Below are 24,529 nucleotides of genomic sequence, written 5' to 3' on the forward strand. Positions count from 1 at the left end.
CTGCACTGTCACACCTGAGATGGACCAGACTGGTGCTGCGACTGACTGCACTGTCACACCTGGGATGGACCAGACTGGTGCTGCGACTGACTGCACTGTCACACCTGGGGTGGACCAGACTGGTGCTGCGGCTGACTGCACTGTCACACCTGGGGGGGACCAGTCTGGTGCTGCGGCTGACTGCACTGTCACACCTGGGGGGGACCAGTCTGGTGCTGCGACTGACTGTACTGTCACACCTGGGGGGGACCAGTCTGGTGCTGCGACTGACTGCACTGTCACACCTGGGGGGGACCAGACTGGTGCTGCGACTGACTGTACTGTCACACCTGGGGGGGACCAGTCTGGTGCTACGGCTGACTGCACTGTCACACCTGGGGGGGACCAGTCTGGTGCTGCGACTGACTGTACTGTCACACCTGGGGGGGACCAGTCTGGTGCTGCGACTGACTGCACTGTCACACCTGGGGGGGACCAGACTGCTGAGCCCCAGGATTCTGACTGACAACACTGTAATACCGGGAATTTGTTTTTAAGGTTATTTTATGAGCCAGCATGACTGAAGGAGAGACAGCTGTGGTGAGTGACCTCCCAGCTGGGAGAAGGATGTGTTGTCATGTTTCCCATGAGGCCCTGGAGGACGGAGTCTGGCTGAGCCACATGCTCTGCAGCTGTATGGGATCCAGCTGTGGAAACCAGCCCCACAAGCTGAGGAGCTCAGGGCAGCTGAAACAGGGGTGTCCCCAGCACACAGCCCTGCGGGACCCCAGAACACTCGCACACAAAACTGTTCCCCCCGCCAGCTCCCTGCACCGCTGAAGGCCAGAGCCCGGGGCAGGCAGGTTTATCTTATCTGCAATGACTCAGACGTGCCCTTGAAAACGCAACTTTCAAGGAGCTCAACGACCTCCTCTCCCTTCCTGCGTTTCTTGAAAGACTTTAAATGGTTTCTTCCACACGCGGTGCACAACTGAAATTCGGAATTTCAGTCTTTCAAGTGGTGCCTCCTGAATAAAACCGTCTGTTTGATGGTCCATGTGTATAAGTTCTGCAGCTGGAGCAGAGCCAGGGCCACGCGCCCGCTGAGCCAGCGCGAGCTGACGGGAGTCGCACGCGCAGAGGAATGAGCTGGGTGGGCAGCGGCGCGCGGCACGAGCTGCCACCGCGAGCCCTGCGCCACTGACGCAGCACATCTGCCCACCGCCGGGGCCCCGCACACCGGGGGGCTGCCCTGCGCGGCGGCGGGCGGCGGGGGGCGCTGTGCTGCCGAGCTCCCCGCCGGCAGCGCTGATTCACGCCGCGACACCGCTAACAGGCAGTCAAACCACAGGAACCGCACCAGTGTCTCTCTGTGGTTCTGCCCTGCGTGGTAAGGTGGCGCTTGAGTGAAACTCCATTTTGTATTGCAAAGCTGCACGACTCGGTAGCGATCCGGAAGGCACACGGCACCTCTTGTGCCAGCTGTGCAAACTGGACACTGCCTGGCACGGCCTGTGTTTGAAAGACACCGAGGAGAGACGGGGCGGTGTTGTGTACACGCATGTAAGAAGACCATTGTACGCACACTGACATAAAACCACCCTGAACAAAACGTGTAAATTCCTTGCACCTGTGTCAAAAACACTAGTCTTTAATGCGCAAACACTTCGGTCAATAACAGCGTCACCCGCCTAATCTCAGCACTTTCTTTCTCAGTGTGGATCGGATCGGCACGCCCCGACCACAACGAGAGTTTCAGATTAATACGCTCTCAACCAACCTTAAGGGCTCAAAGACCACGCCCTCAGCGCCGTTTGCGAGCCCTTCCTGCCGCCCCCCCTCCCCGTTCTATTGGCCCCGCCGCACCCCGACCGCGTCTTGGTTGGTTCTTGCACCTGTCAGTCAGGCCCGTTGCTAAGCGCCGCGTCTAGCACGCTAGTCTGCGCGCGCTCCTGTTTTCTGGCTCCCCGCTCGCTCACCGGGGGCTGAAGGAGGAGACGCCAAACAGGAGGAAAAAAATTCCACACTGGGGGGAGAATCGCAGGAGCAGATAAGGCCCCCGTTTTCGTTAAGATTCATTTCGGTTTTTATTTCAAGAAGAAGCACCGCCCCCGAAATTATGAAATGGCATTGTTAGTGTAAAAATATTATTTCACCAGATATTTTAAAGACAAAGACGTGTTTTTTTCCCCCCAGATAGATTTTTAAAAATATTTTTCTCCCCGGCGCTGGGTGTCGTGTGGATATTTTTGAATTTTCTGAGGGTGCCCCTCGTTGCCAGGGCGGTTCTCAGGCTCGGTTCCGCAGGCTCGGCGAGACGGTACCGATGTCGCGACGGCCCGATTCGTCCCGCTGCTCCCGGGAGCGGCTCTGCTGAAGCGGGCGGAGGAGGGTGTATGAGCAGCCCGCGGAGGGCGAGACACGCATCGCCGCGGATTTTCCTCCACGCAGCGCTGGGTCGCGCCAGCCCGCCGCGCCGGCCGAGGGTCCCCGACCGGATCTAATAGGAAGGCGGACGACGGGGCCTCTCCGTCCTCCCACTCCGCCCGCTCCCTCGCCCTCCCCGGCCCGCACGGCTCCCTCGGCGGGGTGAGGTCGGAGTGCGCTCGGCCAGCGGGCAGTGCGTGAGACCGAGGCCCCCTCCCCCACGGTCCGAGCCCGAGCCCCCGGCAGCCCGCTCGGCGCTGCAGCCCCTGTTCCGGCCGGACCGCCAGGCGAGGTTGGAGCGGGGAAAGGAGGAGGAGGAGGAAGAGGAAGAGGAGGAGGACCCCGACCCCCGAGTGCTCGCAAAGCCCCGAATTCTGCCGGCGTGCCAGAGCCCCTGGAAGCAGGGCTTGAGAGGACCGGCAGGGGCATGACTTTGGAGTCCATGATGGCCTGCTGCCTGAGCGAGGAGGCGAAGGAGTCGAAACGAATCAACGCCGAGATCGACAAGCAGCTCCGGAGGGACAAGCGAGACGCCCGGCGAGAGCTGAAGCTGCTGCTGCTAGGTGCGGGGCCGTGCGGGGCCGTGCGGGCGGGCGGGACCGGGGCTCGGGGCCGCGGTGCTGGGCGGAAGGGGGAGCGGGTCGGCGCTGCGAGTCGTTACGTAATTATGCTGCTGAAACGGGTCCTTCGCGGGCCCGGCGGTCTGGCCGAGGCGCTGGAGACGCGCTGTGCCCCCGGGACGGGGGTTCGGGGGTTCGGCAGCCCGGTACCGCGTCGGGAGGGGGCTGACCCGGGGCGCGCTGTCAGTGGCGGGTGCGCCGCGCGTCTTCACGCGTGTGTCTTTCCCACGCTGCCGGGAGCTGTGTGTCCCGTGGATGGGTGTCCGGGCAGGGTGAGTGTGTCAGGGGCCCTCGGGGCCGAGCCGGACGGGGGTTCTGCTCGGGTCGGGAGGCAGGGCCGGACCGGACGGAGGACGAGGGGCATCAGCTGTTCTCCCTGCCCGAGGGGCCGGAGGTCCTCGCTAATCCCACAGGGGGGCTTCCTGACTGCCCAGCTGGGTGGCAGCACCGGGTCCAGTTCTGCTAGTTTAGGAGCCAGCACCGGGTCCAGTTCCCTACTGCACTCCTACTGTGCAGCACGTCCATTCTGTCCCCCGGCTCCTACCCTGCCCCTGTCCAGCTGCAGCTCAGTGGACAGAAGGGCCTTTTCTGCAGTCCTGCGTGGACCTGACTCCTGTAGCTCTGAGGGGTGCAGAACCCTGTGGCCTCAGTAAGGGGACCCCCGAGCGCCCCGCTCAGGGCAGATCCATCCCATCCTGCCCCAGCGGCCAGGCCTGAGGCCTGCAGGGACGAGGGGCTTCAGAAACTCCAAATGAGACGCAGTTCCACTGTGGAGCCGTCTCTGGTTTTCCTGGCTGTGGCAGCCGTGCTGCTGAAGCTGAAGGCGCTAACGTAAGGCAGTGTTTCAGCGTCCCTTCTGTCCTGCCGCTTGGCAGGAGATTAAAAGGCTGAACCCAAGTGATCAAGCGCTTCAAAACAAGAGTCTCCACTGGTAAAACCCGGAGTGGATCAGACCGCTGTGCACCGGGAGTCTGACTGGCACTGCTGCAGTGGTAGTGTAACCCTGACTGCTCTGTGAAGAAATTTCTTCAGGCTGGCGGCAAGATGGCGCAGCGCTGGGGCCCTGAGCTGACCTGGGGCGCTGTCTGTGTGGAGTCTGCATGTTCTCTCCAGGTTCTCATGGGTTTCCTCTGGGTGCTCAGATTTCTTCCTACAGTCCAAAGACATGCTGGTGGGTTAATGGGCTTCTGGGAAAATTGGCCCTGGTGTGTCTGTGTCTGTCTGCCCTGCGATGGGCTGGCGTCCTGTTCAGGGTGACCCCACCTTGCGCCCGTTGCTCTGCTGGGATAGGCTCCAGCTCCCCCGCGTCCCTGCACTGGGTAGAGAGGTGAGGGAGTGGGTGTGTGGATTCCTTGAGACTGGCTCTGGGAAGGTGATTGAATCAGTGTGATGTTGGCTGATTGCCCCCCCCCCCCCCCCCCCCCCCCAGAATTGAACCGAGGTGGTGCTGAGAGACCCGCTGGCAGGACTGGCAGCGCTCGAGCGGGCATCCGATTGGCACTGTTGGCTGGAATCCTTTCAGAGCGCATTCAGAATGTTTAGGAAGCAGCAGAACGCTGCCCGGCTTGTCATCCGCCACAAGATGTAGGGCAATCCTGAAAACCCCACAAGAGCCCCCCCACCCCGCCCCAGTTCAGAGTCCGCCTCAGAGCAGGCCGAGACGTTCTCCGGCGGCTCCGGCTCTCTGCTGCGTTGGCTCTGTGCGAGGTGGAATCTGCTGAAGATGAAATCTGTCCTTTTCTTCCTGTGCGTGAAGTCTCTCAGTGGTGCATCTTCCTGTGAGCTCTCTGCGACAGCAGCTTCCGCGGGGGGTGGCTGGTATCTCGGGCTCCGTGTGCTTGTGCAATCGGATGTCTCGATTCAAGACCGCGGGGGGTGACCGGAGCTGGAGGCTTCGCGCGTGACCTGACGCTCTGGGCTGAGGCAGGCCGGGTGTGGGCCTGACGTCCAGCACGCCGAGCCGCCCGCCTGCCTGGCGTGAGAGAGCAGGGCGTCGACTCGTCTTGCACAGTTGCCAGGCTGTGGGCCTGAGCTCCTCTGCTGGCACACGGGGCCAAAGTGCCCGTTATCTGTGTGCGGGCCGTGGTGCTCATAGTACTTGCTGGATAGTTTCAGCTCCTGCCGTTGGCTTTCACCAACAAGAACCCTGCATGTGGAAAACCTGGACTGGATCGGACCACTGTGCAATGGGAGTCTGATCCTGTCCCACACGAAGCACACAGTGAGCGTCGTTTCAGACGGCGAAGCTGTCTTCTAAGACAGAGGCCCGGCTCTGCAGGATGTAGGCACCTTGAGATCGTTGTCGCAGCAGTGCCCTGTGAGCCGGACAGGCGCGTGCCTTGCAGAGGGGCAGCAGAGCAGGCTCGTCTCCGGCCGGCCGCGCTGGCACCGGCGCCAGGAGGCAGTGCCAGGGCTCCTCCCCCGAGCTGTCTGCACTGCCGGGGTCAGAGGTTGCAGCGACAGCTCGCTCCCATGGGGTCACGCAGCGGACAGCCTCCCCAGTGCCTGTGCCTGCCTGTACATGGTCAAAGCACTCACCCCCCCCTCCCTGCACTGCGCCCGTTCCCTGCGGATAGCTCGGCACCCCGGGAAGTGTCTGCCCGCAGCTCAGCGGTCATGCCAGACCAGCAGGTGCGCGAGATCCTTCATCCCCTCGGCCTGCTCGCTCTGCATCGTCGTCTTCCTCGGTGCCGGGCTGTCTGTCTGCAGGATTCAGCCCTGATAGTTACTGGCTTAGCTGGACCTGCTGACCCAGTTCTCGCAGCTATTCCAGTGCAGCTAGTGGAGACAGAGCCGCAGAGCCCAACAGGATTAGACAGCTTGTAGCAGGGGTCTGTTCAGTGCTGATCCTGGTGCTGGAGGGTCCAGCCTTGGTCTGCAGAGTCCAGGCCTCTCCTGGAGGGTCCAGCCCTGGTCCTGGTGCTGGAGGGTCCAGCCCTGTTCTGCAGGGTTTCCAGCTCTCTGTAGAGCCAGGAGGAGGTGCTCAGGCTAACGAGGTCATCGAGAGCTGAGGTGGGGAGAACCCTGCAGACGCAGTGGGCCTCCGGGAGACTGCACAGGGCGCTGCTGGCTGTCGGGAAGAGTTGCGATTCCTAGATTTCGACCAGGTGCATCAGCTGCGTCGGAACCCGGCTCCCTCTGGCAGCGTGCCGCTGTGGTGGTGGGTGGGCACGGCCCGGGGCCTGGGCAAGCGCCTCCGGGCTGGGGGGCAGCCGCCGCTGGTTCTGGTGCCCCTCTGTGAGTGACGGGCGGGGGGCTCTCGGGAGTCTGGGGGCGGGAGCTGCTCTCTGCACCGCCGCCTGGCGCTCGGCCCTCAATCCGAGACGCGCCGGGTCAGAACTCCGCCTGCGTGCCGCCCCAGCGCCTCCTGGTCATCTCGACTTATAAGGCAAAGTGCAGGAGCCGCACGACATCCGCACTCAGGCTGGAAATTCCTGCTGGGCTCCCTCCCCCCCCCCCTGTTGTTGGTGTTGTCAGGGTGACTGGTTTGGAGCACCTGTCAGCTCTCCCCTCCTGAGCACCGGCCTGCCCCACGGTGTGTGGTGACCCAGGGGGCGGGGCCTGGGGAGTCCTGGGGACTTCGTCTCTTCGTTCGCAGATAAATAGCAGCTCAGGCTCCAGTGCTCAGTAACGCAGAGGTGTCAGTGCAGGGGGGCTGTGTGGAGCCAAGCGAGGGGTGGCTGACAGCAGCCTGGTGCCAGACAGCCACAGACTTGCAGGGTTGATGGGCAGGACACAGGGGTAAACCGGGGCACCTGCAGAACCAGTACTGCCAGCAGAATTGAACCGTCAGGGCAGCAGCTGGGAGGACCTGGACTCTACCACTGTGGTCACGGGGGGGCTCGGGCTGAACCATCCCTGTTCGCTAGTCCGTGAGGCGAGTAATCAAGGGCTGGGGCTGGGCTGGCGGTCGGGCCTGTGACCCGCTGTTGCCTTCCTTTGTCCCACGACTGGGAGAAGAGAGTAAGGGGCAGTACAGACAGAGAGTTTTCAGCACCTCACAGTGGTGAAGTGAACAGAACCAGACAGTGCCCCTAGGCCCGGTGCCGGAACCCGGATCGGTTGTGCTGAAGCTCCGCTTCGCGAGGAACTGCCTGTGCTGCCTGTGTCCCACAAGCGTGCTGTGACTCTTCCTCTGGGCGCAGCAGCAGGCGAAACGGGGTTTGAGGGGCGAGACTGTGTGGGAAGTGGTGTCACAGGGAGGACTCCCCATAAGCACGAGAACTGGGACGGTCCGGCTTCCGCGAGCCCCGGAGGTCCGTGTAGGAGACACGGTGGGATCGTTTTTCCCTGGGCTCCTGGAAGCTGTGCCAGGGGGACGGCTGGCGGGGGTGTGCCGGCTGGAGCTGCTCTGGGACGGCCCGGCCGTGAAGAGCTTCCTGCGCGCCCTGGGCAGGTCTAGCTCCGGCAGGTGGGCTCTGCGGCAGATCGCAGTTAAACTCCGTCGTTTACTTTAAATATTTGCATGCTGTTTCACCACAATGCAAATTTCTTCACCTCCGGATTTCCCTGCGGCGCTGCCCGTGGGACCGCCAGAGATCCGGGCTCCCGATGAGCGGGCCGCCCTCCCCGCCTCTGCGCGGTCTGCACGGGGCGGGGGGGGCTGAGATGCCCGTGGTGTGGCCCTGTGTTGGGGAGCCCTCGCAGCACTGGTGGGGGCCGGTCGGCTGTGCTCCACTCTGCTCTGAGTGACCTGTCACTGTGACCCCAGTCCCACCCACACCCCTCCTGCCGCTGGTTCTGTTTGCAGAACAGGACCGGATCAGGTTCTGTGACAGGAACAGTGCCCCCCCCTTCCTCTCGGAGCTGCGCGGATCTCCGCTGTTCCTAGCTGTTCAGGATGGTCTCTACGACAACATGGATTTTAAAATCCCTCCTCTTCCCAAGCAGTGTTTGCGTCTCCGGGAGCCGCGTCTGGGCCGGAGCGTGGGGGCCCGCCGGGCCTCAGGCAGGCGCTACTGGGGTGCAGGGGGCCGGCTGCTGCAGCAGAGACGCCCTTGAGGGGCCGTGTCTGTAATTGAAGTCTCTCCCTCGGTTCTCGCGCGTTGTCCTCCAAGGGCTGTAGGTGTCCAGCTGTCCACTCCCGTCCCTGTCCACAAACCAACCCCAGGAGATCAATAATCCTGATCAATTGCGCGGTCCAGGCAATTGATCGCCAGGCCTCCTCCTCTTGTTTGTAGCGCGGCATTATGGGGTGACCCTCGAACCAGCAGCAGGGGCAGCAAGTCCTTGTGCAGCTCTCTGCCCGGCACCGGGGGGCACCAGCGGAGCCAGGCAGAGGACCAACAGGACTGCTGTTGAACTACGGCAGTGGATGCCGTGAGCTGCGCTGACGTTAAACTGTACTCTTTTAAAAAAAAAGCCACCTCTGTTATTTAACAGCTCGTCAGTAAGGGACGTCCTCGCGCAATCTCCAGGAGCTCACTTTAAAGTTCCAATTAACGGACGTTTTTTTTTGGGGGAAAAAACAGGCTGAAAGGGCTGGAGGACCAGGGCTCCGGGGCAGGGCTGGCGGCGAAGCTGTGCGGTGGGGTGGCACAGCGCTGGCCAGCTGAGCCATCGGCAGGGGGAAGAGGCCGGATCTGGGGCGGGCCTCTCTGCAGCCGTCTTGAGCAGCGCAGCTAAACCACAGAGGTTTCAGTTTCAATGTCGGTGGTTAAGATCGAAACTCTGCGCTGTGGTTTTGACGCTGTGGAAATCGCTTTTTTATTTGCGCCTCTTAGTCCGATGCGTGACTTTGCACAGGTTTGCTGAACACGGCAGCCTTGCTGTTGTCTTCGTCGCTGTGGGCGCAGTACTGGTGTCCTCCTTTACTTAATGGGTCTAAGTCAACTCCCTGGACCAAGTCGGCGCTCTTTTCCGGGCCTGACAGTGTTCTTCTGCTTGCACAGCCTGGACAGGCCTGAGCCTGCTCGCTGGGCTCCGAGCCCTGGGCACCACACGTTGTCCCAGCTCGTCCCAGCTCATCCCGCGGATGTTCGGCAGAGCTGCAGCCTGGCAGTGGGATCTCCGTGGTGTAATGGGATTTGGGGCATTGTCTCTCTGCAAGGAGCCCGCAGGTGGTGGACTCAATCGGGGTCAGTGTGCCGTGAGCCGACCCAGTGGAGTTCTGTAGTGACCGGACCCCCAGACTGGCAAGTCTGCGCCCAGGCGTGGCGTTCTGTGCACGACGGGGCAGCTGGGTTCCTTGACATGCAGCGGGTTCAGTCGATTCATCGCCTCAGAGCTACTGAGGGAATCGCAGTCATGAATGTTGGGCAATATAACCCCAAAGCCATGTGAATCCACACTGTGTTGTTCTGAAATGGGGGCGATGTTCTTGCTGCTCGGCACGCTGGCCACCTCTATAGCTGTGTGTGTTTTGGCGGTCCGATTCCGATCCATCTTGGTCGCTTGGTCTCAGCTGTTCTGGTCCGTGTGCTCTGCTCCCAGGCACAGGCGAGAGCGGGAAGAGCACGTTCATCAAGCAGATGCGGATCATCCACGGCACTGGATATACGGACGAGGACAAGCGCGGCTTCACCAAGCTGGTGTACCAGAACATCTTCACGGCCATGCAGTCCATGATCCGGGCCATGGAGACCCTCAAGATCCAGTACAAGTATGAGCAGAACAAGGTGAGGCCCCAGCAGAGCTATGACCACTATGGCCGTGTGGGAGCACGATGATGGGGCGGGTCTAGGCCTGGTCACAGCACCGAGAGAAGAGTTCAGGGGTGCAGGGTGAGGTCTGGGCCTGGTGATAGTGCCGAGAGAGGGGTTCAGGGTGAGGTCTGGGCCTGGTTGCAGCGCCGAGAGAGGGGTGCAGGGTGAGGTCTGGGCCTGGTCACAGCACCCAGAGAGGGGTTTGGGGTTCGGAGTGAAGTCAGGGCCTGGTCACAGTGCTGAGTAGGGGGTTCGGGTTGTGATCTGGGTCTGGTGACAGTGCCGAGAGAGGGGTTCAGGATGAGGTCAGGGCCTGGTCACAGCGCTGAGAGAGGGGTTCAGGGGTGAGGTCAGGGTCTGCCTCCGCTCACAGCTCTGCGTCTGTCTCAGTCCAACGCCCTGCTGGTGCGCGAGGTGGACGTGGAGAAGGTCTCGTCCTTCGAGCAGCCCTACATCAACGCAATAAAGATGCTGTGGACGGACCCGGGGATCCAGGAGTGCTACGACCGGAGGAGAGAGTACCAGCTGTCCGACTCCACCAAATAGTGAGTGAGACAGGGCGCCGCCGCCAGGAGCTCCTGGTCCTTTTCTTCAGTTTCAGGCGCAAGTCTGGCAAAGCTCTTTCACGTGGGGGTGACCTGCGCCTTGGCCCCGGGAGGGCCTGTGCGGAGCTGAGGTAGAGCCCAGCCCAGGACAGCGGCTCCGCTCCGGCTCCAGCTGTCCCTGGGACAGACGGGGCTCTGGGCTCAGGACTAGACCCCTCTTCTGTTCGTGTGTCCCGTATGCGTGTCCGTGTGTCCCATCTGTAACTGTCCGTCTGTTGTTCTGCACTGTGTCTTTCTGAGGCTGAAGAAAACTGACAGGTGCCCTTGATTCAGAATCTCAATAGAGTGGATTTGCAAGATGAGGGATGGTTTTTCATTTCAAGAAATTAAACATAGACAGTTTCTGATATGGTAATGACCCTTTGACTGATTTCTGAAGAGGTTTATAGGTTTAGTTGTTTGTGCCTGACCTGCTACCTGGTCAAAGCAGAGATCTGTGTGTTTTTGAGGTCTAGTTTTTGCTTTCTGATGCCCCTTAGCTCCTGCCTGTGGCCCATTCAGTGTCCCAGTTAAGAATAATAAAGCTCTAATGCCGAAATCAGGCCTGAGCTGCTTTTTGCTGGACGTCCCAGTTGCTGTAAGTGCATGCTCATCCAGCCTCAGGCGACACTGACCACTCGTCCCAGAGCCAGCCCTGCAGAGAGAGCGGTCAGTACACACTGACCAGCCCCCTGTGCAGATGGGGCGCTGTGTGGAGAGGGGGTGCTCCCTGTAGGGCGAGGTGTCCAGCCAGTGGCCACAGGGGGGGCGCTGCAGTAGAGAGGTTGTGAAGACTGCTGGCGCACTCCTGGATGGGATGTCCTCTTCCAGGCGCCTGTCCACCCACCCCCAGGGCAAGAAGGGCAGTGCTGGTGTGGAGCTACTAGCCAGTTCCAGATCGGACTCTTGTTAACTGCCCAGGTTCAGCACGTTTGAGCACTGCGACAAACAGGCTGATCCGGACTGGCTGTGGTGCTGAAACACCAGCCTCAGTGCCTCGCGGTTCCAGTGCGCCCCCTGCTGTCCGGAGTGTGACGCAGCCTGAAGGTGGAGCCTGTGCAGAGCACAGTGGCACTGAAACTCTGGCTCCGCTCCAGCTGGTAGCAGCAGCTGCCTCCGTTCTGATGGCCAGCGGAGACGGGCAGCCCTGTGTCCAGTTCTGTCTGTGTCCAGCGGGAGTCCTGTTTGCGATGTGGCAGGAGCTGCTCTCTCTGTCTGTTCGTTTGTATGTATGTTCCTGTTTTTTTTTCTCATTCCACAGTTACCTTAGTGATATAGAGCGCATAGCGTCGCCGGGTTACGTACCCACCCAGCAGGACGTGCTGCGGGTTCGAGTGCCCACCACAGGAATCATTGAGTACCCCTTTGATCTGGAGAATATTATCTTCAGGTACTGGTGCAGAGTGCTGCTTCTGTCGCCACTGCCTCTGTTGCCTCACAGCTCTCCCAGACAGCTGCCTCTCCGGGCGGCCGCGGGCGCAGACCCCCGCGCACCCCCAGGGCGTGCCGCGCCGAGCCGGGAGCAGCCCGGACCGTCACTGTAAAGGTTCTGATCCGCCGGCTGAGCTGGTGAGCAGGAAGGGCCTGTGATGCTGCTGCAGGAAAAACAAACTGTTACCGTAGCGGAATGGTTCTCTCCCTCCAAGTAGAGAATCTGCTGAAACAGTATGGATTTGTGACAAGACGGTATTCCCAGTAATCCTGAATTACTGTCCGGGTCCGATAGTTTTCCGAGCCGGGTCTCTCCCCGCTCCATGGACCTGTGGCTTCATGGCCAGATGGGATCCTTCCAGTCGGCACGTTCCTGGAGTGGTGTTGCGCCCCCTGCTGGTTTTGTCCGTGTGCGGTTCAGGCCCTTCTTCTGCTCCCGGCGTGGCTGCGGGGCTGACGGCGGGCAGACAGGTGCTCGGGGGGGCAGGACCCAGGGAGGCGCAGACCTGCCCCCGCGGTCTCGGAGAGATGCTGTCTGGGAACGACGCGCGCGCTTTCTGAGAGATACGGGGAGTGGGTGGGGGCAGAGGGTTAGGAGAAGGGGCCATCCCCGTATCTCTCAGAAGAATAGTACGGCCCCTGAGGGACTCCCACCAGGCCCTGCACTCCTGGGCGGACTGGTCCACCTGCTCAGAGGGGTGTGCTAACTGCTGTCATGCTTTTTTGTGTGTTCCTGTGTTTCTTCCTTTGTTTGTAGCTATCTAAGCGATCTGGATCGTATCGCGGACCCCTCCTATCTTCCCACTCAACAGGATGTGCTTAGAGTTCGCATTCCAACAACAGGCATCATTGAATACCCCTTCGACTTGCAAAGCATCATCTTCAGGTAGAAGAAGCCGACAGTTAATGACTCCAGTGCTGCTGAGCGCTGATTCCCGTTATTATTGTGTCCCTGTGTTATCAGTCATGACATCTCTCGTGTCTTACCTCTTTCCTTCACTTCCTCGGTGGTACCCCCGGGGGCGAGTACGCGAACCCCCCCCAGTCCTGCCCTTGGGGGCGAGAACGGTAACCCCCCCCCCAGCCCTGCCCCCGGGGGCGAGAACGGTAACCCCCACCCCCAGTCCTGCCCTTGGGGGTGAGAACGGTAACCCCCCCCCAGCCCTGCCCCCGGGGGCGAGTACACTAACCCCCCCCCAGCCCTGCCCCCGGGGGTGAGTACGCTGCCCTGCCCCTGGGAGCGAGTACGCTCCCCCCCAGTCCTGCCAGGGGTGTGGGGGGTCTCGGGTCCAGCCTGCGCAGTTTCAGCTGCAGTGGGTCTTTGTGGCCACAAACCAGAAAACGTAAAACTGATTCCGTTTCCCATTCCTACCCTCCCCTCCTCCTTACGTACGAACTGGTCGTTTGAATTTTGGTTTTCAGCTTCCTGGCCCCAGAGCCTGACCCGTGTCTCTGCGAGTCCGCAGCAGGGGCTGCCAGGGGTCCCGATGGGGAGCCCCTGCGCTCGGGAAAGTGTCCCAGTACTCTCGCTCCGACAGGACTCATCCCTGCTCTGAGGACGAGGGGCATGCGGGCACACAGCCTGCCAGCCTGGCGCACAGGGGGGAACCACAGGAAACTGCTTTTACAGCCGAAAGTTGGGGGGGGGGCGGCGGCAGAGGCGCGTCTTTACCCAAAGGGTGGTGGGAGTGTGCAACAAGCAGCCCAGCTGTGCCCTGGCTTCTTTCAGTGAGTAGCTGGGTGAGATTCTCGAATCAGTTAGTTATTAGTAACCAAACGAGATGAGCATGAACAGCTTCCTCTCTTCAGCAACATTTATGTTCTTACGTTGCTCGGCTACGTGCCCCTGTTCCGCAGATGGGCAGAGAATCTTGGGGTGTCCCTTAATTTGGGGGGTTTGGGTTGTGAGGCTGCCACTTCTCTGGATAGCTTCCTCTCTGGGGTCCGGAAGTTCTCCGTGGCGAAGTTTGGTAGGACGGGTTTCAGATGTCCTACATTGGGCCGCTCGTCCGCTTAAGTAGGTCAGTGGCTCGCACAGGAAACGAGGTCGTCCGATGTGAAGGAGTTTTATTTTAGGCAGCAGCTCCTGGAGGTCCCATTTATCAAAGCTGCGCCGCGCTCACCGCGGAGAGCAGAGCTGCCTTCCAGAAATATCCGCGCTGCTGCAGCCAAGCTCCCCGTCCCCCATCCCTCCTCCTCCTCCTCCTCCTCCTCTCCCCCCGATCCAGGAGTCTGCGTTCCTGGCCCACGGAGCCTCGGCGCTTGCTGGCTGCGATGCAGTTGGACTGATTGTTCTGTTAGCCGAGCTCGGGCTGTGCAGGTCTGGACTTTTTCAGGATCGTTTTTCAGGGCCCTGAGCCCCTCTGCACTGTCCCAGGCCCGTCGCGACCCGCGGGCTTTGTGCTGCGTCCGCGGCAAACGTCCCTGCGGCTGTGGTGTCGGTCTCTGTCTGGAGGGCAGAGGTCAAGGCTGCAGGGAAGACAGGATGATGCTGAGGGTCCTTTTCCTGTGCGGTTTGTTTTGCACAGTTTCAGAGCTCTGTTCATCTGACAGCCACGGCCCCCGGGATTCAGGAATTTGGGAGCAAAGCCGCTCGGATTGTCAGCATATCTCGTGCAGTCAGGGCAGCGAGGCTTGTCCAGGAGGAACCTCGCAGTTACTGTCCTTGATGGTCCACTTGAATGGTCACTTCAGCCCAACCAGCCTGTTTGGGAATGAGTAGCTAATTGATCTGAGGATCTCATCCAGCCCGGGCATCGGCTTGACTCGGACGCCTCCAGTACTTTGCGTGGAACAGTGCCTCCCGTTCTCAGTTCTGAGTGCAGTTCGACCCATTTGGCCCGCCTGACCTGGCGGCCCTGCCCCACGCGGAGCTGGGGTCACGCGGTGCAGGGGCTGACCCTCCATCCGCTGGAGAGGAGCGGTCAGTCGGTGGCCACGCTCCCTCTGGCCCCCAGTCGCAGCCTGAAGCTCCTCCTAGCGCTCCCGGGCTGAGCGATCTGTGATGCCGGGGGCGGGGGGGGTCCCAGTGTGTGCCTGGTGGTGACCCCAAGTCTGAACACAAGTCTGCTGCGCTGTGCATCTGAAAACCTGGGGCACGCTGCCCCGAAGGACGGGGGTTCATATCTCCCCTCTCCCTGACCCTGACCCCTTTGCCTGGAAGGACAAGGAAGATGAGCTGCCCTCTGACCTCTGACCTCACCCCACCCTGACCCCTCTCCTGCTGCCCTCTCCTCTGCTCTCTCCCGCTTGGCTTTGCTGTGAGCGCGCTCAGGGTGGGGTGGGGCGGGGGGGTCACTCTTGCCTTTTGGAACTGCGGCTTGCCCGACTGCCCAGCTGGTCACCCCTCTTGCCCCACTGGGCTGAGGCTGCACCAGTGGGGCAGAGGGGCCAGCGCCGTGGGCCGGGGCTCTGTGGGAAGGGTTGAGTCCATCACTGCACGGAGGCGCCACTCTGGGGGCTTCCTGCTGCGTTATTGTGATGCCTGCCTGCACCTGCGGTAGTGCAGGAACAGTGCAGTAAGTGTCCGAGGCTGGGAGTGGCGCTTCCTTGCGCTGATGGGTTCACCTGCTGCCCAGAAGGACGAGATCTTCACTTGCCCAGCTGTGTGGGCTGGAGCGATGTTCTTGAAGTTTCTGTCACGTTGCTCCACTGCATGTCTGAAAATTGGTTTTAAGAAATGAGCAGATTTCACTGCATTGGAACCTCGGGTGAAAACATTAAGCTGAAGCAAGATATCGTCCTCCTGGAGTCTAAGCAGTGTCTGTACTTGTTACTTTGCTTGTTTTTATTAATAATTGTTAAAGTGTGGACTACATGAATCAAGACAGTAGTCATCAGGGGGATTCACAATTACTGATACAGAAAAGGTTTCTCTTAGTGAAGATTTTAATTAAAACTGTCTGCCTTACTTACCACAGAGTGCTAATTGAGATGCGAGCAGGTTGCAGGGCAGTCTGGGTAGTTGAAGAGCGAATGGGTGTAGAAAGCAGGAAGCTTGCAGAGGGCCAGCAGAACTGCTGTCAGAGCTGGGGTCTGCTTTCACCTGGGGCTCAGGGGTCCCCAGGAGTGTAGAGGCAGAGAGTGAGAGAGAGAGAGAATGGAGTGTAGAGGCAGGAGTGAGAGAGGAGTGAGTGAGAGGAGTGTAGAGGCAGGAGTGAGAGTGAGAGAGGAGTGAGTGAGAGAGAGGAGTGTAGAGGCAGGAGTGAGAGTGGGAGAGGAGTGTAGAGGTAGGAGTGAGAGAGAGAGGAGTGTAGAGGCAGGAATGAGAGAGAGAGAGAGAGAGGAGTGTAGAGGCAGGAGTGAGAGAGAGGAGTGAGAGAGAGAGGGGAGTGTAGAGGCAGGAGTGAGAGAGAGAGAGAATGGAGTGTAGAGGCAGGAGTGAGTGATAGAGGAGTGAGAGAGAGAGAGGAGCGTAGAGGCAGGAGAGAGAGAGGGGAGTGTAGAGGCGAGACTCGCCAGGCGGAGGCGAGTACGGGCGTGAGCTCCGGGGGTCTCTCAGAAGAGAGAAGATTAGATCACTTTATTGGCCTTATACAATTTCTTGTATATTAGGAATTCACAGACCCCAGCTTGCTCTCCATGAGACACACAGACGGAGAGAAGCTGGGGGTCAGAGCGCAGGGTCAGCCATTTATACGGCGTCCCTGGAGCAGTTGGGGTTAAGGGCCTTGCTCAGGGGCCCAACAGATTAGGATTCCTCTGCCGGCCGCAAGAAACAAAAACAGAAACATTCCAGCCACAGGCGCAGATCCTGAGCCACAGAGCCACCACCCTGCACAGGTGTGGTTTGGGCTGTGGGGCTGTTGTGGGTGTTAACATGGTCAGGAGGCTTGTGGATGATCTCCTGTCATCTTCTCCTTTTCTCCCTCCCTGCCTTTTCCTCACCTTCTCTCTCTCTCTCCCTGGACTCCTCCGTCTCCTCTGCTGTCCATCTCTGGCGAGCAGGATGGTGGACGTGGGCGGTCAGCGGTCGGAGCGCAGGAAGTGGATCCACTGCTTCGAGAACGTGACGTCCATCATGTTCCTGGTGGCGCTGAGCGAGTACGACCAAGTCCTGGTGGAGTCCGACAACGAGGTGCGTTGCTCCTGCGGCTCCGTAGCCGATTCCTGGTCCAGCTGCAGCACAGCGGGGGAGGTCTAGACCCCCAGTCACAGCTGGCTCAGGAGGGAGCAGGGTCTAGGGTCTATTCCAAAGCCATCTCCTTCCACTGCAGCCAGCTCCGGTCGTACCAGGAGGCCGTAGTGAAGATGAAGCGTGTTAACTGGGATTCACCAGGTCCTGCGGGGATTCTGAATTACACAGTCCTGCTCCGAGCCAGTCGCAGCTCGGACGCAGAGCAGTACTCGGGCAGTTCGAACGGTGAGGAGGAGACGAGTTCGAGAAGAGGACACGGGGTCGCCAGTGAGGGGGCTGGTATGCTGGGGTCGCCAGTGAGGGGGACAGCTGGACGCTCCTCGTTTCTCTTCCCCCACCTGGTTAGAAGCGCAGATGCACTTCTTAAAGAATGAAAGAGTGTCCCAGGTCCGCTCCAGCAGCGTGAACCACCTGCGTGTGCCTCTCGGCGTGTGCTCGTAGTGCGCCAGGGGTCTGCGCAGCCCTCCTGCTCTGGATACACTGGGGGACCAGGTCAGCCCTGGCTGAGGGAGAACCTGTCTGAACTTCTCTGTCTAGGTGAGATATAGATAAGATAAGATCACTTTATTGGCCACATACAGTTTCTTGAATTAGGAATTTATCTTTTCACATACCCCAACTTGCTCTTGAGACACACAGACACACAGACAGGGAGAGAAACTGGGGGTCAGAGCACAGGGTCAGCCATTGTACAGCACCCCTGGAGCAGTAAGGGCCTTGCTCAGGGGCCCAACAGAGTAGGATTCCTCTGCCGGCCGGTGGATTTGAACCGGCAACCTTCCAGCAACAGGCGCAGATCCTGAGCCACAGAGCCACCGCTCCGCCCTGGGCTACCAGTAGTGCAGGGCTACCCATACAGGACCGCACCTAGACTGGGAGACCCCAGCAGCTGTGACTGCAGGGTCGTTCTCCAGCTGAGAGGCTCCAGCCAGTACCTTTTCCTTATTCAGCCTTCGCTTAACTGGAAGATAGGCGTGAGAATACGACATACTGTTTCTTTCCTCATCTTGCGACTGTCATGTTTCCTTGCTGTAGAGAGTGGTGCTTTTCCAACATTACCTTATAAATGTTTCCTGATTGCAAAGTTTTACAAATTGGAAGTTTTAGGCAGCTCATTTGCCAGCAGCTTTATTACATTACTTAATTTATTACATATTGTCAAATTTGAGAAACCTTTCCAGCACAAACTCTCGCCCTTTTTGCAGCTTCTTATAGAAAACTGAATTATTCACACAGGGTTGAGACACCAGGATGAATCATCCCCACAGATAGTTCTTAAAACCTGACAAGTGTCTTTGCACTTCCTTAGTGCAGATACTGCCACTCCTCACAACAGGTTTCAACCGTGCGGTCTGGTACGGCTCGTTTTCTGTCCCGTGCTGTTGGACTGGTCTGGTACAGCTCTCTGTGGCGTTGGACCGGTCTGGTACGGCTCTCTGTCTGTATTGTGCTGTAGGAGCAGTCAGGTACGTCTGTCTGTGCTGTTGGTCTGGTACGGCTGTCTGTCTGTGCTGTTGAACCAGTCTGGTACGGCGCTCTGTCTGTGCTGTCAGACTGATCCGGTACGGCTCTCTGTGCTATTGGACCGGTCTGCTGCAGCTCTCTGTATTGCGCTGTCGGACCAGGCGGGTACGGCTGTGTGTGCTGTCGGACCGGTCCGGTCCTGCTCTCTGTCTGTCCCGTGCTATCCGAAGAAAGTTGTTCTCTTGCAAACCCTTCCCCTCCTCTCCTGCAGAACCGGATGGAGGAGAGCAAGGCCCTGTTCCGAACCATCATCACCTACCCCTGGTTCCAGAACTCCTCCGTCATCCTCTTCCTCAACAAGAAGGACCTGCTGGAGGAGAAGATCATGTACTCCCACCTAGTGGACTACTTCCCGGAGTTCGATGGTGAGCCGGCTGTGCGGAGTGTGTCCGATAGGCGTGTCCGATCCTGCAGGTGTGTTCAATCCAGGAGGCATGTCCGACCGCTGTCCTGCAGGTGGATCAGGACACAGGCAGGGGAGAGAGGGGCGATGGCTCACCTGTACTGTGCATGTCTTACAGACCCCACGGCTCACAGGCTGTGCTGGCATCTGGATTTTCCCAGATGTTCTCTAAATTTTCATTGAGCAAACCTTGGATTTCAGTTATGTTTTTGCTCCCCAGGAGCGCTGACAGGCCGACTGTTGTCTGGCTGGATTGAATTACTTGTCTGTGTGCTGGGCGTGGGGTGGATTCCTTGGAGATCTGTTGCAGAGGTGATCAGCCACTGGGTTTGTTTATGAGTGTCTGGTGCCACCTAGTGGCTGACTGGGACACTGCGCCGGGGCAGGGAGAGTCTGGGCTGGTGTCCTGTGCCGGACTCGCAGTGTTCTGGGGATGGCGGTTCTGGTCTTGCCCAAGCCTAACGGCACCCCCCCCTGCTCTGTGCCCTCAGGCCCACAGCGGGACGCCCAGGCCGCGCGGGAGTTCATCCTCAAGATGTTCGTGGACCTGAACCCCGACAGCGACAAGATCATCTACTCACACTTCACCTGCGCCACCGACACCGAGAACATCCGCTTCGTCTTCGCCGCCGTGAAGGACACCATCCTGCAGCTCAACCTGAAGGAGTACAACCTGGTGTGAGCCGGCACCTCGCGCGCGCGCACACCCACGCACACACACACGCGCACACACACACTCTCGCCCCATAGCCGCCCCAAAGGAGCAGGGTCAGCAGAGAGAGCAACACTAAACACACACAGAGCTGGGAGACAGGGCGAATCAATCAGATCTCTATATATATATTGCTGAGAATATTTTAAACATTTTTAATAATTATTACTATTGCTACTACAACTATTAGTACTATGAAAGAAATGATTAAATAAAAAATAACAGGAAAACACACACAGAGGGAGGAGAGGACCTGATTTTTATTTTTTTTCTGTTCTTTCGTGAAAACCGGCAAATCGTTCTGGGTCTAGTTGGGGCGATGGTGCCCCCTTGTGCCCGATCCGGGCACACCCCGCGCCACCTCGCTCGCCGCGGCGTTTTCCAAACTGGCCGCGTTTCTGTCCAGAGCGGCGCCGGACGCCGGATCCTCCACCGCGTCCCGCGCCGGTCTCTCTCTCGGTTCCTCCAGCCGCCTGCGGTTTCCATTCCTCCCTTTCCTCCTCCATTCCCCATAGTGTCAACGCTGTGATTCCCTTCATAAATGATTGCGGTTTAAATACGATTTGATTTTGCTGTACTTACCGTTTGTGGATTACAGTAACGCAAGGGGAGGGAGCGAAGGCGGGTCGAGAGGATGTTGATGGCGTTCATTCCGAGACGCTCTGCCGGGTTTGTAATTTTGGCAAAGGGCTGCTGTCCGGTGAGCGCCGGGACCGGTTTGTTCTCCTCGTGCTTCTCCAGCTGTTCTGTCAGCATGGTGTCAGACAACTAATGGTGATTTTAAGAGAAAGTAAATAGTTTTATTTATCTAATTTATGGACCAGACTTTTAGGTGTCGTTGTCGATGATTTGATGTGAAACGAAGCCTGGCTTCTCTCCCCAGTGAGACTGGGGGGCGGTGGGGGGGGTTCTGCTGCGCGATCCCCGTTTCCAGCCAGGGGTGCTGCTCTTTCCCGCCCCCTCCAGCTTTCCAGGGGTTTCTGTCTCCAAGTGCCCGCCGGGCCTCTGCTGCTCCCTGCCCTTTAGAAGCTGCGCTTCGGTGCGAGAGCAGGGCGCTCCAAGACAGCAGAGCCGACGCCGGCGGCGGCGGCGGGCAGGGGGGTCTGCCGGCTCGTGCTTGGCGACGCTGTTTTTGTTCCCCTCCCACGTCTGCGCTGGTTTCCGTTCGTCTTCGTTACAAGGGCTAACAAACGCCAAACCAGCCGAGGGGAGAATTCGGTCAAGGCCTCTGCGGGGAGAGCAGGGTGGAGGGGGGGCTCCTGGCCCCCCACAGCAGTGCGGGGGCCCAGCGTCGTCCTGACATCCCTCCGAGCCTGCGGCAGCGTCTCCTGGCTACTGGCAGCCCCCGCGGGCCCAGTCCCGGGCCTGGCTCACGCGTGCAGCAGCCGCCGAGCAGGCCCGAGCGAAGCTACGCCCGCGCCATTGGGCGAGAGTGTTGCCGTGGAGCCCCTGCTGCCTGCCGCGTCGTGTGAAAGGGAATTTTACCTCGGAAGGGGCCTCAAGCACAGACAAAACACGTCAGGTTGTGCGACACGTGTCATTTCGGCTCATTTTCTTCTCCACTGCACTTGTCTAAAGTCCTTGGCAAATTGGCAGATGACCACAGTTCTTAATGGTGACATTTATTCTTTCCTTGCCCACACCTGAGCCTCGTTTCCTGTTCGTAGTGTGGTTTAGTACAGTAAGTAGGGTCCTGTTATAAACCGGGTGGGTTTCTGGCACACCGTCAACACTGCAAGCCAGCTCCCTCTGCAGGCCGTTCGGCAGAGCTGCACCTGTCCACCCTCTCCCAGATGCTGCACTGCTGTCCCAAGTCTGTCGCTCGTTGAGGACCCATTAGAAACCTCAGCAGTGACGGGGGTGTGGTATTGGCTCAATTAAATGCACTCTTCTCTTAAACGCTTGAAAACTAAATGGATAAAGGAGGTTATGTAAATTAAATTTTTACCTCTCTCCTTACCACACTCAGAGGCAGCACATGGTGCTGTCCATAAGTATATTTTAAGTTTTCCCCAATCAGTGTCAAGGCCTTCTGAAAGAAGGGCTCATAATACAATGCAGGGCAGCAGGCAGGGCCCACAGCGCAGGGCAGGGCAGCAGGCAGGGCCCACAGCGCAGGGCAGGGCAGGGCAGCAGGCAGGGCCCACAGCGCAGGGCAGGGCAGGGCAGCAGGCAGGGCCCGCAGGGCAGGGCAGGGCAGCAGGCAGGGCCCACAGCACATCGCAGGGCCCACAGTGCAGGGCAGGGCAGGGCAGGGCAGGGCAGCAGGCAGGGCCCACAGTGCAGGGCAGGGCAGGGCAGCAGGCAGGGCCCACAGCGCAGGGCAGGGCAGGGCAGCAGGCAGGGCCCATAGCACAGGGCAGGGCAGCAGGCAGGGCCCACAGGACAGCATGCGGCAGTGCAGCAGGCTGAGGCATGGATGGTGTATCCTTTGGACAGAGACACTGGCCCTACAATTACCCACAACTCTGGGTAAACGAGAGGAGAGGCTCTGTCTGTAATCGGGTGTTATACCTGTTAATTTGTTTCTTTTATCATTGAAATAGTGCCAACACACAAAATCCTTATTATTACAATTCACAGTATTTTGATTTTAAGTGGTACAGAAAGGTGACAGCAAGTATGTAGTTTGCACAACATGAAAGCTTCTACTTTACATTACAGATCTGTAAGCAGTATTTGTTGTGCAGGTGTATGAGCCAGGGGAGACCCTCGGATGTGTTCTGCCCACCCCAAACACTACACACACACACCGCTGTCCACTCCAGCGTGACAGTCCAGGCCCGACTGCCCGCCTCTGTGCTGCAGTCAGCCTCCTGTAATCAACCGCGCTTGCAGGTACTTCAGTAACCAAGGTGTGGAGCTTCGCTTGTCATCAGTACAAGAGAGGTGGAACTTCGAGAAATTCAAGGTTTTATAAATGCTGAGACACGACCTGAACACTATTGTATTTAGAACCATTTCATATAACAGATTGTTCTCTCTTCATTGTTTTTGATAAAGCAGGATGATTAAACATTGTGTAGTGATGTATAAAATTCAAGTCATGTATTTTTTTTAATTTGCTTTTTTTCCTATTTTGGTTGGTTTTGTAAGTATACCGAATGTAAATGATGTACAATATCAATGTGCCAATCCCTGTGCTCAGTAGCGCCTGACCTTCTCAAGTGCCAAGGTTGTGAAAATCATTAGGTGGCCTGTGTATTTCTACAGCCCAGTTTTTAACACAAGAAACACTACATTAACGACTAGCAACTCAAGAGAAAAGGACAAGTTTATTCTGTATTTAAGAGTAAAGAAACTGCTGTTTGTAAACGTTGTCATTTAAATACCACGTGTTGTCTGGGCAGAGGAGGGCAGCACTGAGGCCTTGCAGGGGTCTGAACGGTTATTGATTAACAGTATTTTTAGCCATATATAATTTTTTGTATTTGTTTCATTTCAACCACTGTTGCCTGAACCTCATTAAAATACATGAAAATGGTTTTCATAGCCTTCTCCTAAAAAAGAAAAGAATAATTACAAAAAAAATATCTGTTTTAAATTGGAATAAAATTTGTTCCTATACCTGCTGTGTCGTTTCTTTGATTGCGGGTTTCTGCCGAGACTCTCGGGTCTCTGACCCGGGCCTGTGGCCGACCTGCTGGCCCTGCGATAGCTGGACAACGGGGGTCAGCCGGGCCAGTGCAGAACTCCCCGGGTCTTGGGCAGCACTGGGCTGAGGGAGCAGCTGCCCCTTTAGAAAAGAGAGTGAGATGACATGAAATACCACTGCAGCGCCACTAGAGGGAGGGCGAGAGCCGCCGAGCTGGCTCAACACCGTTCATTTAAAAGCGTCTCACACAGAAGGGGGACCCGTTCCCTCCCTCCATTGTGCAGATCCCACCTCAGCCGAGCTGCAGTGGATGAGGGAGAGAAGCAGCTTCACCAGTGGAGTTAATGGGGACCGGCGGGGAGGCCAGACTAAGCCCCGAGAGGAGTTTAGTCCCGGATTGTGCTTTTATGCGGGGAGTTTGCCCTCTTCCCTGATGCCAGTGCTTTGCTCTGAGCACCACCTCACGTCTCATGTCAGTCTTTCACGACCTGGGGGCTGTGCGCTGTAGGCCTGGGAAACCGGGGTGAAGCTCCCAGCAGCACCAGTACCCTTCACGCTGGGGCAGCTTGGGGGTCCTGTAGCAGGCTGCCACAGTGTTTCCTGGAGGAGCCGCATCAGAACAGTGACCGCCCGCAGGTGGCCCTTCGGCCCACCCAGCTCGTTAGGCTTCTGCTAATTGATCCGAGGACCTCATCTCCCGCTCGAAAGAAGCCAGGGTGTCGGCTTCACCTACTTTGCTGGGAACCTGTTGCAGACCCCTGCCACCCTTTGTGTAAAGAAGTCACTTACACAGAGTTTCTATATCGGCACCCCCGAAATACCCTCATCCAATCTCCTGGTGACCCTGTGGGCAAAGGGTCAGAACCAGCGCAGCGACCAGGACGCACTGTGCAGAGAGCGATCCTGGGTTCGAGACGAATGACAGCCCTTTGGAAGAATGGAGAGGTGGGGGGGGGGATTTTTTTGGTTTTATTTATCATGCCTTTCTTCTTTAGTTTTTGCGTGCAGAGCAGTTTGCATTCAGCTCTTTTTTTAATCCCTGAATTCTTTTTCAATTATCAGCTCCCTCCAGTCGCCCTGGTGCCAGAAAGGCGTTAATTATCTCTAATTACCCGGCCCTGTGAAGACGATCTCCCAGACGTGCGAAGGAGCTGCTAGCAGAGCTCCTGACGGTTCTGCAGCTTCATGTTTCACTTAATTGCCCATTGTGATCCGACTGCAGCGCTGGGCTCTGGTGAACAGAGACGCTCTTTCCTGCCTGGGTGAATCTCATCAGGTCACGAGCGGCTCTGAAAATACACAGATCAGAGACAGTTTTTACGAGAGAATGACTAGTTCACACTGACGCCGAGCTGAAGGAAGCTAGAGCAAAGGACAACATAGACTGCAGAGTTCAGTACAATATACCACATCTTACTCCCACTACAGTACAATATACCACACCTACACATAGTGTAGTACAGCATAAAGCTC

The 24,529-nt window shown here is 58.3% G+C and overlaps 1 protein-coding gene across 3 annotated transcripts; it reads left to right on the forward strand.

The window, feature by feature from the left end:
• The first annotated feature begins 1,959 nt into the window (after positions 1 to 1,959).
• LOC148813713 (guanine nucleotide-binding protein subunit alpha-11) lies at positions 1,960 to 23,026 on the forward strand. Of its 3 annotated transcripts, XM_088907412.1 has the most exons (8): positions 1,960 to 2,969; positions 9,459 to 9,643; positions 10,061 to 10,215; positions 11,516 to 11,644; positions 12,443 to 12,571; positions 16,633 to 16,762; positions 18,558 to 18,711; positions 19,241 to 23,026. In XM_088907412.1, the coding sequence occupies exons 1-8, from the start codon at positions 2,834 to 2,836 to the stop codon at positions 19,429 to 19,431; spliced, it is 1,209 nt and encodes a 402-aa protein (XP_088763538.1). In that variant the 5' UTR covers positions 1,960 to 2,833; the 3' UTR covers positions 19,432 to 23,026. The 3 variants fall into 3 exon arrangements, with proteins under 3 accessions (XP_088763538.1, XP_088763540.1, XP_088763539.1); XM_088907414.1 differs by lacking the exon at positions 12,443 to 12,571; XM_088907413.1 differs by lacking the exon at positions 11,516 to 11,644.
• The last annotated feature ends 1,503 nt before the right edge of the window (positions 23,027 to 24,529 follow it).

This window comes from Atractosteus spatula, chromosome 28 (assembly GCF_055471065.1).
Source record: "Atractosteus spatula isolate fAtrSpa1 chromosome 28, fAtrSpa1.hap1, whole genome shotgun sequence".
Classification (NCBI taxonomy): domain Eukaryota; kingdom Metazoa; phylum Chordata; class Actinopteri; order Semionotiformes; family Lepisosteidae; genus Atractosteus; species Atractosteus spatula.

Excerpts from the sequence above, each read along its gene's own strand:
- LOC148813713 (XM_088907412.1), top strand. The coding sequence starts at position 2,834 with ATGACTTTGGAGTCCATGATGGCCTGCTGCCTGAGCGAGGAGGCGAAG. Across the intron at positions 9,644-10,060 it reads ACAAGTATGAGCAGAACAAG|TCCAACGCCCTGCTGGTGCG; the intron begins GTGAGGCCCCAG and ends CGTCTGTCTCAG. Across the intron at positions 12,572-16,632 it reads TTGCAAAGCATCATCTTCAG|GATGGTGGACGTGGGCGGTC; the intron begins GTAGAAGAAGCC and ends TCTGGCGAGCAG.